The 12,102-nt window shown below is 46.8% G+C and overlaps 1 protein-coding gene across 4 annotated transcripts in view; it reads right to left on the minus strand.

The window, feature by feature from the left end:
* Window positions 1-12,102, minus strand: part of rhea (Talin_middle and talin-RS domain-containing protein rhea) — a 408,423-nt gene that overhangs the window by 164,765 nt on the left and 231,556 nt on the right. For all 4 annotated transcript variants that reach the window (XM_065450432.2, XM_065450447.2, XM_065450440.2 and 1 more), the window contains exons 32-35: window positions 10,264-10,488; window positions 4,427-4,516; window positions 3,720-3,842; window positions 1,469-1,612 (exon numbers count right to left, since the gene is read on the minus strand). In XM_065450432.2, the coding sequence (XP_065306504.2) occupies window positions 1,469-1,612; window positions 3,720-3,842; window positions 4,427-4,516; window positions 10,264-10,488 (582 nt within the window). The remainder of the gene's footprint in view (window positions 1-1,468; window positions 1,613-3,719; window positions 3,843-4,426; window positions 4,517-10,263; window positions 10,489-12,102) is intronic.

Consider the following 12,102-nt stretch of genomic DNA (forward strand, 5'->3'; position numbering starts at 1 on the left):
ACACTGAATGTACTGAATATTCAAAAAATAGAATACAGTCGAACCCGACTACATTGAACCCGTTTACATCGGATTATTCTATATATCGAACAATTTTTGGACAAGGTGTAGTTACAATGAGTATATATAGCAAAAATTATGCTTACATCGAATAAAAATAGCCGTGACTCCCGATATATCGAATGTCAAGCAATGCAAAAGTGCCCAGAGAAGTTGGCTTTCCCTCGTGCCGGTGGGGAAACCCAGCGGCGCGACTCCATCTAACCTCTCTTCCCTACTGTGACCACGCTGCGTCAGGCGAGCGTTGACACCCCCCTAAAAAACATGATCTTGGTCCACACACAGCGCTTGTTCAGACGGTCAATCAGGCTCTCGTGCACTCATCGCGCAAGATGGTGCAAGTGCGAGTTATTTCGAGGATTTTCTGGTTCATTGCGTGTGCGCCTTGTGGGCCTTCTCCCGCAGTGTTGCCATGATGAAGCGGCAGAATTTGCCTTTCGCCGTGAAGTTCAAAATCATAAATCGGGTCAAACGCGGTGAGAAGTCCAATGTTCCCGCAGCGTGCAAGATTCCGAGGAGCGCTCTCAGCACGATTTTAAAGAATAAGGGAGAGATTAGGGCTAAAGCAGCCAAACTCGCGACCCGGTGCCAGTGGCGCCGAACGCGTACCCACGGCCGTGTATGAGTGGTTCATCCGAAATTACTTCAGCTGTGCCGGATTTCGCGTGCTCGGGGATGACCAAGTTCTGATGAATGCAACGAAGCCGTTGTTGGTGTTGCCGAAGTTTGGAGCGAGCTGTCAGAATTTCTGGGAGCTATTGACTAATGAACGGTGGACGAATTTGGGAGTCGATGGTGTCGTGACCATGGAAGAGCCTGAAAACGAAGACTATATTGCCGATATCGTACCGAGCACAAGTGAAAGCGGGTACAATGAGGAAAACAATGACGGTCCTTTGCTGTCAAATGCGCTCATCGAAGAGTGGCACACACCTACCGGCACATACCCAGTGACCCAAGTTTGCATCAAAGAGGTTCATTGAAGACCAGCAGAGACCAAGTGGCCCATGCCCAGTACTCTAAGTCGCCGTCAGAGTTTCTGCTAACAGCAGTACCTGTCCAGTCCCGCATCTACAGATTGAAAAGTGGCACGTACGTACAGACTGCCATATACTCAATGACCCAAGTTGGTCCGGTGGTTCGTAGGCTGTTATGGAAGCCATTCAGAGCTGTTTCTCATGTTGCTGTGCCGATTTGTAGCCTTCCTCCCTGCTGCGTTTTCCCAGCTGTTGCATTAGGTTTTTTTTTTTTCTTCCAGCGATCCCTTCAAAGATGCATCACCAGGGTTCTACTGTACTCGTATGAGCCGACAGCTGCCACAGATGCTGAGCATGGCAACAGTCACGTAGCCATTCACACATGTTATGTTGGCTGATGACCTTGAAAGGGAAGCGTTAATTGGCCCCACCTGTGGCTGGCTGCTGGCCGGGTTGGATAGCTGCTGGCAGGCCATCTGAATGGCCTGGCTAGCCCGTGCAAAATGTGACAGGTCAACCAGACCGGGCTTGCCTGCCATGCTGGAGGAGTCGGATGCACCCACGAGGTATGCTGCCTGCAAGAAAGTCGCTGTACACGGGGCAGCGCTCGAAACCTGATCTCTTGACTATTCCCTTGTGTACACACCGCAAGACATCATCTTACCAGCAAGGGACCTTTTTTTTGTATCTACACTCGTATAATGCATAACATATAGCAATTAAATGCAGGAAAATGCAGGAATGAAAGTGGCATCCACAGAGTACATTTTCAGTAGTAGAGCTAGGTTTGCTAGCCACACAACTGATCTTTTGATGGGTCCTTGGCTATGCTATCACGTGTCACCCATGTAGAGTCTAAATGAACAAATGTTGTGAGGTGCTAAAGAAGGATCACATTATAAATACGACAAATAAACACGAAGTGTTAAAGCATTCCTGCCATTGTCTGCTGATGATTGGGGATACGGACTCCACCGCCACGTTTTGAGCGGACGCTAGTGCCGCTTTTGCCCTTTAATGTGATGCATTTGTGGCGTTCCACATTCGCCATGCTCTGAGGCTTCTCTGAATTACCTGTGTGCGGCCAAATATATCCAAACTAACGAGAATTGGATGCCATTATATACAGCACAACCTAGTTGATACACTTTGGGAAAAATATGTGAGAAAGAACTTACCGTATTTAGTCACATAATGAACACATTTTTTTCCCGAAAAGCATGCGCAAAGTTGCAGGGTGCGTTCATTATGCGGGGTAAAATTCTTAGCAATTTTTTTTTTCTGTGGCCACCTCTAAGAAAAGTCAGTTTCACCTAAAATGCGAACCATGGATTGCGATAGCAAATGCGTAGAAAGCTACACAAAGTAAGGATAGTAGTATAAACTTGCAAACATTCACTTCAATGCAAACCGAGTGGCGAGAATGCAGCACACACAATGGTATGAGCCGCCATTGACTCAGCCCCTGACGCAGATCAGTCTCGAGTTAAGATGCGCCGCGGCCGTGCAATGCGTAGTTGCTGCCTGAGTAAGATGTTGTCTCCCCCCCCCCCCCGCATCCCATCCCCCTAGCGCCATGCGTGCAACAGAAAACGGCGTGTTTCCTTGCTGCTTTCCTCCCTTGTAGGCGGGAGATTGAGCCATGATTGTTGGTGCCGTGCAATACGTATGCGTGTTGCTGCCAGAGTACAACGCTGCCGCCCCTACCTCCCCTCCTCCTGGGGGCCTTTTGCGCAACGAAAGATGATGCACAAGGTTGAGCCACAATCGCCAGTGCCGTGCAATAATGCGTGTTGCTGCCAGAGTACAACGCTGCCCCCCCCCCCCCCCCAACCACCCCCAGGGCTTGTTGGGCGACGAAAGACGGCAAACAAGATTGAGCCATGATCGTTTGAGCTGTGCAATACTCCAACATGAACGTTGGCACCTGTAAATTATACGAAATGGGACCGCAACGGAGATTCTACCGTATTGCATATGCCTGTTGGGACCAGAGGACGAGTCCAAATTATTTGATTTTTCAAATAAGAGAGGGTCAAATTAACAAAGTTTTACTGTATGAAATAGGTATTTTGCAGAAGCCTTTACAAAAAGCAACTGCCCTGCAAAATGTACAAAGTGAGACTTGTATGGCTGCACAACTTGCACATATCGCTTGTGTCCAACTGCTTCAGTGACGCTCGCATCTCTCGAACACCATGAATCTTTCATGTGAGAACTCTGGCATATTTTTGATCCCGCAACTTTATGCGCAGCATGAGGCCTGGGTGTGTGTCTCAGGATGGCTTCACCTTTGAGTAGACTCCACCGGCTACAGCTTGGCAGTTACAGGCTTGTTTACAGTGGGCTTGTTTTGAAATGTAGATATGCATTTACTTTTTACTCGTGTACTGCCTGAGAAAGTCTAACTCAAATTTAAGAAGAGAGTGTGGTTCCTACAAGAGAATACATGATGGTTGCCTGTTTGCATCCAGTGGACACGGCTACACCATCTTTCATCCCACGCTGACTTTGATCTCTAGTGAATATAAAGTTTAAGTAAAACCAGCTTGCACCCTCCACCAAAGGGGAAAAAAAAAAAAAGTGTGATTCATCCTGTGCATCTTCTAGAAGACAGACACGACTGTGTGCCAATAGTGAAAGGTGTTTCACCACTCAAGTACTGCCAAGTGATCCACGTACCTGGGCGGAAGCCTCCACCAGGGTGCAGATGGTGCTAGACACTTCCCGCACGCTCTCGCTGAACTGCTCATGTTCACCATGCTTGGCATGGTTGGCTATGCCAGTCATAGCGTCACCCAGGCTCTGCGCAGACCATTGTTTGGCAATGTTCACAAAGACCCTGTGTGAATGACCCTGAAGTAAAACACTGTGACGCACCAAGATGTCACGCAGCAGTTGCACAACTCTTCCGGCAAAACATTGGTGCAAAACTGAAGCGCTATTGTAAGATTGAGCGTAAATGGCAATGGATGCATCAGTGTGTTTGAGCTGCAGCATTTTATGCAGGTCTAGCAAAAGTGCGCACCTTAGACAGGACAGTCAAATACATACAAGTCATGCGCTGGTTAATGCTTAGTCAATTTCACTATCCCTTGCAAGGTTTGCGCTTTTGTTAGATCTGCAAATATGTACCAATTAGTTCAGCGACACATTTTACTGAGCTTGGCACAGTGCCAAGCATGCTGTCTTAGCACAGCATAGGGAACGCTGTCGCGCACAGACGTTAACACGCCCGGTGTTTCCACACGACAACACGAGTAAGTGAAAGTACCCTGAAAGTGACCGCATAAGAATAATGGCCCCAGCGGTTCACCTGGAAGAGTTGTCTACACTTTGTGCTCATACAGACGCAACATTTGGTATGCACATTGCCCCCCTGTGCTCACCCTCGACCGTTCCAGCACGGTGTCAAGGCAGTCATAGTAGGTGAGGTCGTTGACAGGTTCGTTGGGCTGATCCAGCATAGGGCGCATCATCTGCAGGACAGAAAGAAAGTTGGGCACATATCACCACTCGATTTGCCATGGCATTCATTTATCATCATCATCATTTATTATCCATTTAAGGCCACTTCCAGAGAATTACATGCCTGCCAACTTCTATGGGTAAAATGGCAGATTTATAGCGCTGTTACTATTGTCGTATTGAGACAAATATCTTACAATATATCATTTGCATATAATTTAGGGCAAAACCAATTTTAAGAAAGAGAAATACAGTTGCTTAGACATTTCCTATGGGCCCCTTTCCTCACCTGTCGACTATACTGTGGGAACAGAAGGCCCCCAAAGAATTGCCATTTATTAAATAGGCGACTGCGTTGATGTTGCGGCTACCATCGTCGAGCCTATATGCCCGATAGCGCTAGTCCAGTCTCTTCTTCCTCCACCACGGGGGTCTATGAGCAATGTCCGCTACATGGCTCCCCCACTAGCGATGAAGGCACTGCCATTGAGCAGTTCAAGTTGTGGAGTTGGCACAGCCAGAGTCTGGATGAGCTGGCTTCAGGCGGTTGATAGAAATTGTCTCTTCGCGTCCATTGACAAGAATTGTAAAAAACTTGGCGTCCCGTTTGAAGGCTTTGAAGGGACCATCGTACGGAGCTTGTAAAGGAGCACGAGTAGCATCGTGATGGACAAATACGTGACTGCTATGAAGTAAAGATGGGCTCATGTAAACATTTCTGCGGTCGTTACGAAGCGGCGGTGGTATAAGAGTGGCCATTGCAATCCGAAGGCGGTGGGCGTAGGATTGTAGGTCAGCAGATGATGGTTCCGAGACGAAGAACTCACCGGGTACGCGAAGTCTCGTGCCGAAAACTAGTTCTGCTGAAGAACACTGTGCATCTGCTTTCAGAGCTATGCAAAGACCTAGTAAAACCAAAGGCAGGCGCTCTGTACATGGAATCATGGAGTCATGGGCATGAGGTGCTGCTTTTAGTTTACGATGGAAATGTTCTATCATGCCACTGGAAATCGGGTGATAAGCTGTTGTTCGTATATGCGTTACACCCAGAAGACGAGAAAGAGCTTGAAAGAGGGACGAGTCAAATTGTCTTCCTCTGTTTGTCGTTATGGTGTGCGGTACGCCGTAACGAGAAATCCAGGTATTTAGAATGACCTGGACTATGGACTCTGCAGTTATGCGAGAGAGTGGCACTGCTTCAGGCCAGCGTGTGCAGCGGTCGATACGAGTGAATGTGTATGGTTGGTTCGAGGACGGTGGTAGCGAACCAACGATATCGACGTGACCGCAGCTGAAACGAACGTCTGGTGGTGGAAAATGACCAGGCGCACTCATAGTGTGTTGACTGACCTTGGCGCACTGGCACTGTATGCATGCCCAAGCCCAGCAACGGACGTCAGTGTTCATACGCGGCCACAGATAGCGGGAGAGACCAGACGTTGTGCTGCACTTACTCCAGGGTGCGATAAGGAGTGTAGCACGTCAAAAACTTGCTGCCGAAATTGTGGAACGTACGGTCGAGGATGACCCGTAGACATGTCGCATATCACTGTGACGTTGCAGCCAGGCAGTAAGATATCTTTGAAGTGCAGAGAATCATTGGCAGTCCAAAGTGTTTGAAGTTCACGGTCTGTGTGTTGAGCGGTAGCGAGGCGGACAAAGTCAAGGTTAGAACGATTTACTTGGCTTGCATTTATATGAATCCGTGACAGAGCATCAGCGATGGGATTATCGACACCACTGATATGCCGAATATCAGTAGTGAATTCGGAGATATATGCAAGCTGGCAAATTTCGTGGGGAGTAGGCGAGGAACTGTTCGAGGTAATAGCATAAACGAGTGAGATAGCGCTTCGGCAAGTTTAAAAAACACCAAAAATGAGAATCTGAGAAAACTTGAAATACAGAATGAGCTTATTTTTATAACACAACCCCACAAAAAATTTCAATATATACAACTGCTATTGCATTAACAGCCTCCAGGAATGTAGTCTGTCTGGCTAGTGTCACTACGGTGACGCCTTCTGAGCACTCGCTGCAAGTTTTCAGCAGATGCATGCTCAGCAGACGTAGTCAGCTCGTTTGTCCTAGCAGCAGTGTCGTTAACACAATCTAGTAGTTCCAATTTTCGGTCAGTAGCACGAGTTGACGCTAATGCTTGAAGTTTTCCTTGAGCTTCTCTGTATATAAAATGTGAAAATTTCGGCTGCAGAACAGTAACGTCGTGCCGAAATGTCGATAAAACACGGCCGTTGTCAGGAGCGCTTCGGGGGACTAGGCCTAGCTCGCTATCGGGATCTCCGGGGTCACTCAACTGCAGGAGCAGGCCATTAATGTCATAGGGAAGCGGCGTGGCTGAGTGTCATTTCTCGAAGTTGTACGCCGACTTCCTCTTCCCCTTTTTTTTTTTCAAATTTGTACTTCATAGCGAACTTCGGAGTCGAGGTCGGCATCGCTGTCAGCGTGGGAAACCTCGTTGGCATGCACGGCATGTGCGCAGCATTCGCGGAGTGATGCAGATGGCGCCAGTATAGCCAATGGTGTGGCTAGCTCAGGGCCATGTGCCTTTGTCGACCAATTATGGCATGCATTGGGACTTCTTTTTGAGGTGGAATTTCTTCACTACCAAGGTGCGGACGGAGCCGGTGGTGGCGGAAAAATAGACGAGAGACTGCTCTTTCAAACGATATATGGGTCGGCGCGACCAAACGACTGCGGGGGCCGTCACGCGCCATGAAAAAAGCACTTTTTTACAGAAACTTTGGCTCATATTTAGCCGACACTAATGCCAAAAATTTATATTACCGCTACAATATTGATTTAGAATGTGCAAAATTTACCGGAGTGGTAGAATAATAGTTGGAAATTCCAAAAATACCGTTTTCAAAATATTATTTTTTTAGCGATTTTTTTTTGTCTCTAAAACCCGCTCCGGGATATTCCACCAGGTTCACGAGCACTGGTAGACCAACAAGATAGCGTCCCCAAGAGATACGCTGATATCCTGAGCCACTACAGACTGGGTAGAAGGATCTATCCACCCCAGCATCCCAAGCTGACAAGAGAAGAGGCAGTGATCTTCCGAGAACTACAGACCGGCACATTCCCGCACGGCACCCTGCTACATGACTGGTATCCTACGAGCTATACTCACAAATGCGCCTTCTGCTCTACGACCAATACCCTCTACCACATGGTATGGGAATGTCAACAAAACCCATCGACACCGCCCATCACCGGACCAACGGTCGAGCAGTGGGAGGCCCAGCTGACAAGCTCGAGCCCTGAACACCAGCATCGCCTGGTGAGCAGGGCCAAGCTATCAGCTCAGGCCCACGGCATCCTGGACTAGGGACGCCGCCCACCTCGGACGATTTTGTTGGCTCATTTCTACTAATAAAGTTTATTCCTCCTCCTCCTCTAAAACCCATGTTCCCCCTTAAATGCACCATCAAGATGAACTTGCCGTGTCTTCACAATTGGCACTTCCATGCTTCCATGCAGAAAACGGGAAGACCAGCACATACAGAAAGCTACAGCAGCTAGGCTCGAAGCGCGTACGAGGTGGCCATATTGAAATGGTGATGGCGATATGGTAATGGAAATTTAAGGTCGTGCTCGACCTTAACGCACAAGCAATTTTTGAACCCACTTCATAGAAAAAAAATTGCATATTAGACTTGAGTAAATACGGTACTTAAAGAAACTGGACTGCCCCTAGAACAACAGAAAGTTGAACAAGATGGTAAGTCTTCGTGGTGTGTCCTTGTCTCCAATTCTTCCTTTTAAAATAAAGAGTAGCACGCACCTGGAGCCTGGGTACACAAATTGGGTGGACTTAGGTGGATGTGTATTAATGGCCTAGCACCGTATGCTCTTTCTGCTGGGCGCATTTCCTGTGTCTTCACGTAAATTAACATTTACCCACACAGGAGGTCTCACCGGTTGGGGACAGCTTGTACCGAAGCCAAGTGGAATGGGCACTTCAAACTCTGTTCACAATAGGCCAGGGATGTGCAAATATTCGAAACTTTCGAATAACGAATTGAATCGTGTCTTATTTGGTCATCACATCGAATAAATGAAAAAAACATTTTTTTTGAATATTTTAAAACATTGACTACCCCAAAGTAAACATAAAATTGGAGCAAAAGTACAGTAAATTCCCCCCCCCCCCTCCCTGTGGGCATAGTACAGACAAACAACTTCAGAACTTGCGTAGTGAAGCAGGCTACGTCACTCGGGTAGCCATACTTTACAGGCTGTACAGCAGTCAGTCACACTCACTGAAGAGCATGCAAAGAAGCTAGTACTTGTTTGCTCCTAATGCCTTATTTGTGCTTTTAATAAACAACACTTCTTCATATTGCACTATGCAATGACAGAAACTTGCTAACTTTAAGAATACTGGGGTGTGAACAACGCATTGGTTGTGATAACGGCTGTTCACTGTTCGAAAATTACTCTAAAGGCCTCAAAGATGGCTATTCACAGCACACCGCTACAGTAAAGACCACCATTCACCAGTGCCACTCTGTGCACTGCACGTGTGGCCGACTAATAAGGCTCCAATGGAGTAGACAAACGCTGGGGGTCTCTTTTGTGCACAGTTTCATTGCTAGAGCCACACCAACACTTTCCGTGTCATATTACAAGTAAACTGGGCTTGTTTGCATATACGACTATGCCACCAATCTTTGAGCAAACTGCCTCGCAGAAAAGCTATGTTTACAATTATGAAAAAATGTTTATTGGTACCAGTGGGGAGCAAGCGGCAAGAATTAATTTTGTCAGGCAACGCGAGCTCTTCTTTTTTTTATTCTTCTTCTATTTAAAACAAATGAGGCAGATTTTGCGTGAAAGACATGCAATGCATAATTGCAATGTGGCTTCAATGTACACAAACTTTGACAGAACAAAGTTGTAAGAATTCACACTATGCTTTAGAATTTACACTATGTTTTATGATATGAAAATTCTCTTGCACTGAAATACCATAATTTTTGTCTAAGGGCCCTACCCCAAAGTATGGACCTTAACAATACAGAAAAAAGTATCTCCAAAATTATTCATGTATGGGGTCCGTTTCCTCCTTCGCAAGTATTCTGTTTGTTGGCCACTATTTAAATACTAGCCACAGAAGCACATTGGACTGCCCTTCGGTTGTTTTTGCAGTTGATATTTTATTAGCTTGTAGCTGTTTAAATAAGCATTAGCGTTTTCTCACTGAAGCTAAGTCACCACTTGGGAAAAAAGTAAGCGTTTCAAAATGAGCAATATGACTGTCTAAACTGACTCAATATTTGCCATTAGGGTTCTTCCAATGCCTTCAGAGTGGTTGTGTTGAGCTGCTACCGCACGCCGGACATTCAATGCAGACTGCACGACACACTGCCACGTCACGTGATAAAAACTTGCAATCGACGACGTTCGGCGATGCTGTTTCTGTTCCCAACTGGGCGAGGAATACACCGAGGTGAGAAGGACAATGGGTGCAGTGGGTTGGCCGGTTGGATGTTGCTTGATCTGCTTTTAGGCTGCAGAGTCCTCCAACAGAACCATTCACTGCATGCTGGTCATTTTGTGATGCCATGAAACCTCTCTGTATTCCTTCTGAATTGTTATTTCTGTGGAGTGTTTGTATATTCATTTATGTGGCGATAGGCTGTCCATAAAGTTGTTTTACTCTCCCGCTGGCTGTGATGTCCTGCTAGTGTTGTGTAGAAAATGAAGGATTGCAGAAAGAGCCGAAACGCACCTGAATGGCACGCACCGCGCTGTCGCACTCCTTCTGCCCGGGTGCAGCCGAGGTGCACACGTCCACCAGGTGGTTGATGCTCTCCGTCACATTGCGGGCAGCTGCAGCCAGCTGGTTCTTGGCGTTGGGGGCACTAGGATCGGCCGCTACCGACTTGGCTGCCACCAGCAGCTTGCTCGACACCATCGACACATTCTTCAGGCTCACCACCATCTGGGAGCGGACCTACGGCGACACATGCGCACAAACATGACGCTGCAATCAACAAGCAATTTTTCAGACGCCAAATATTTGTACATCTATTCAGCACCACTGCTTGTTGAATAAAAAATTTTTTTCATGCCGCATTTGCTGCGGGATGACAACAGGTCAACAAACAGCCGGCTGCCGCTGTAACAGTGCAGAATACCAAAACAGAAATGGCGGCTGGCGGAGCAAGCTGAATGCGCCGAACGTTATATTTTTCTTCTCGTGAGTAGATTACACTCATTGAAACAGTTTTTGCCATATCAGTAACGAACAATATTGTTAATATCGGCAAGTCTGTGGCAATAACGTAGCCATGTCCACCTTGAGGGGACGGAAACGGAGATGGGTGTGCTTAGCTGCCAGTGACATAGAAACACATGGCGGGTAGGTTGCGGAAACTACGGCATTTGGCACGTTTCCACTAAGGGTGGGCGAATATCTCAGCTGTGCTACAAACATCGGCATATGAATAGGGTACACTTCCAACGTATCAGTGTAAACGTGGCTACTATCATTGCCGCTCACGATTTGTTGTGTGCCCACGAGTGCAGGTGAGAAGAATCGAAAGGCGTCTTTTTTGTTGTTGTTGACCACAATCATTATAAAGCCTACAAATAATAAAGCCGAAACAAGTTCGGATGCAGCTTTTTTTTTTTAATGGAAGTGTGGAAAGTGATGAAAGGAATAAAATGGGGCATCTGCTTAAAAATATCTGGTGCGTACAGACCGCTTGGTATGCTCTTGAAGAGTCGTTCACGTAGCATTAGACAGCATTCGACAGATGGTAAGCGCGATCACCATTAGCTAGACTTGGCACACAACATATCGCTGTGGCAAGTTCGGGGAGCGATCATTACATGGGAAAGAAAAAAATTGAATTTTGATGACAAAATTCAGGGGTGTGATCATTACGCAAGTGTGATCATTATGCAAGTAAATACGGTAGGTCTTGATGTGATCTTGTGTCATGCTAGGAGATATGTAAATAGCGAAAAAGAGCACATGCACGCCATTTATGTTAGTCTCGCCTGCACACATGTCTGCGGCAGTGGTGATTGCCTTTGCAGTGCTGTCCGCATAGATGCAGCATTGTATGCAGCAATGTATGCAGCATTGTATGCAGCAATGTATGCAGCAATGTATGCAGCAATGTATGCAGCAATATATGCAGCATTCAATGTGACCCCCATTATGGTTGAACAGTGCCTCACCTGCTGCTTGATGGCTGGGTCGTTTGTAATAGGCACTGGAAACAGCCCACAACTGGAACAAGTGGCTTCTGTCCAATTTTTTCTGAGAAGGATAAAGTCTACTAATGTAAGAACAGGTTCGACGATAACATCTTGCAAGTGTGTTTTCGAATTGCCCACATTTAGGCTGAGGAGTGAAAATGTTGTGCTGCTGAAGTGGTTATGGAGGAATGCCACCATGTCATCTGTGTCTGTCTTGAGTTTGTAGTTTTTGAGATCTGGATCGAGTCGACCTCTGGCATGATTAAACTTAAATCATTGGTGTCATGGGTGATGAATAGTCCCAGTACAGTGGAAGCTCTTGACAAAGCAACGTACAAAAACAGCTGGTCATGTGACT

Source organism: Dermacentor albipictus, chromosome 4 (genome assembly GCF_038994185.2).
Source record: "Dermacentor albipictus isolate Rhodes 1998 colony chromosome 4, USDA_Dalb.pri_finalv2, whole genome shotgun sequence".
NCBI lineage: Eukaryota > Metazoa > Arthropoda > Arachnida > Ixodida > Ixodidae > Dermacentor > Dermacentor albipictus.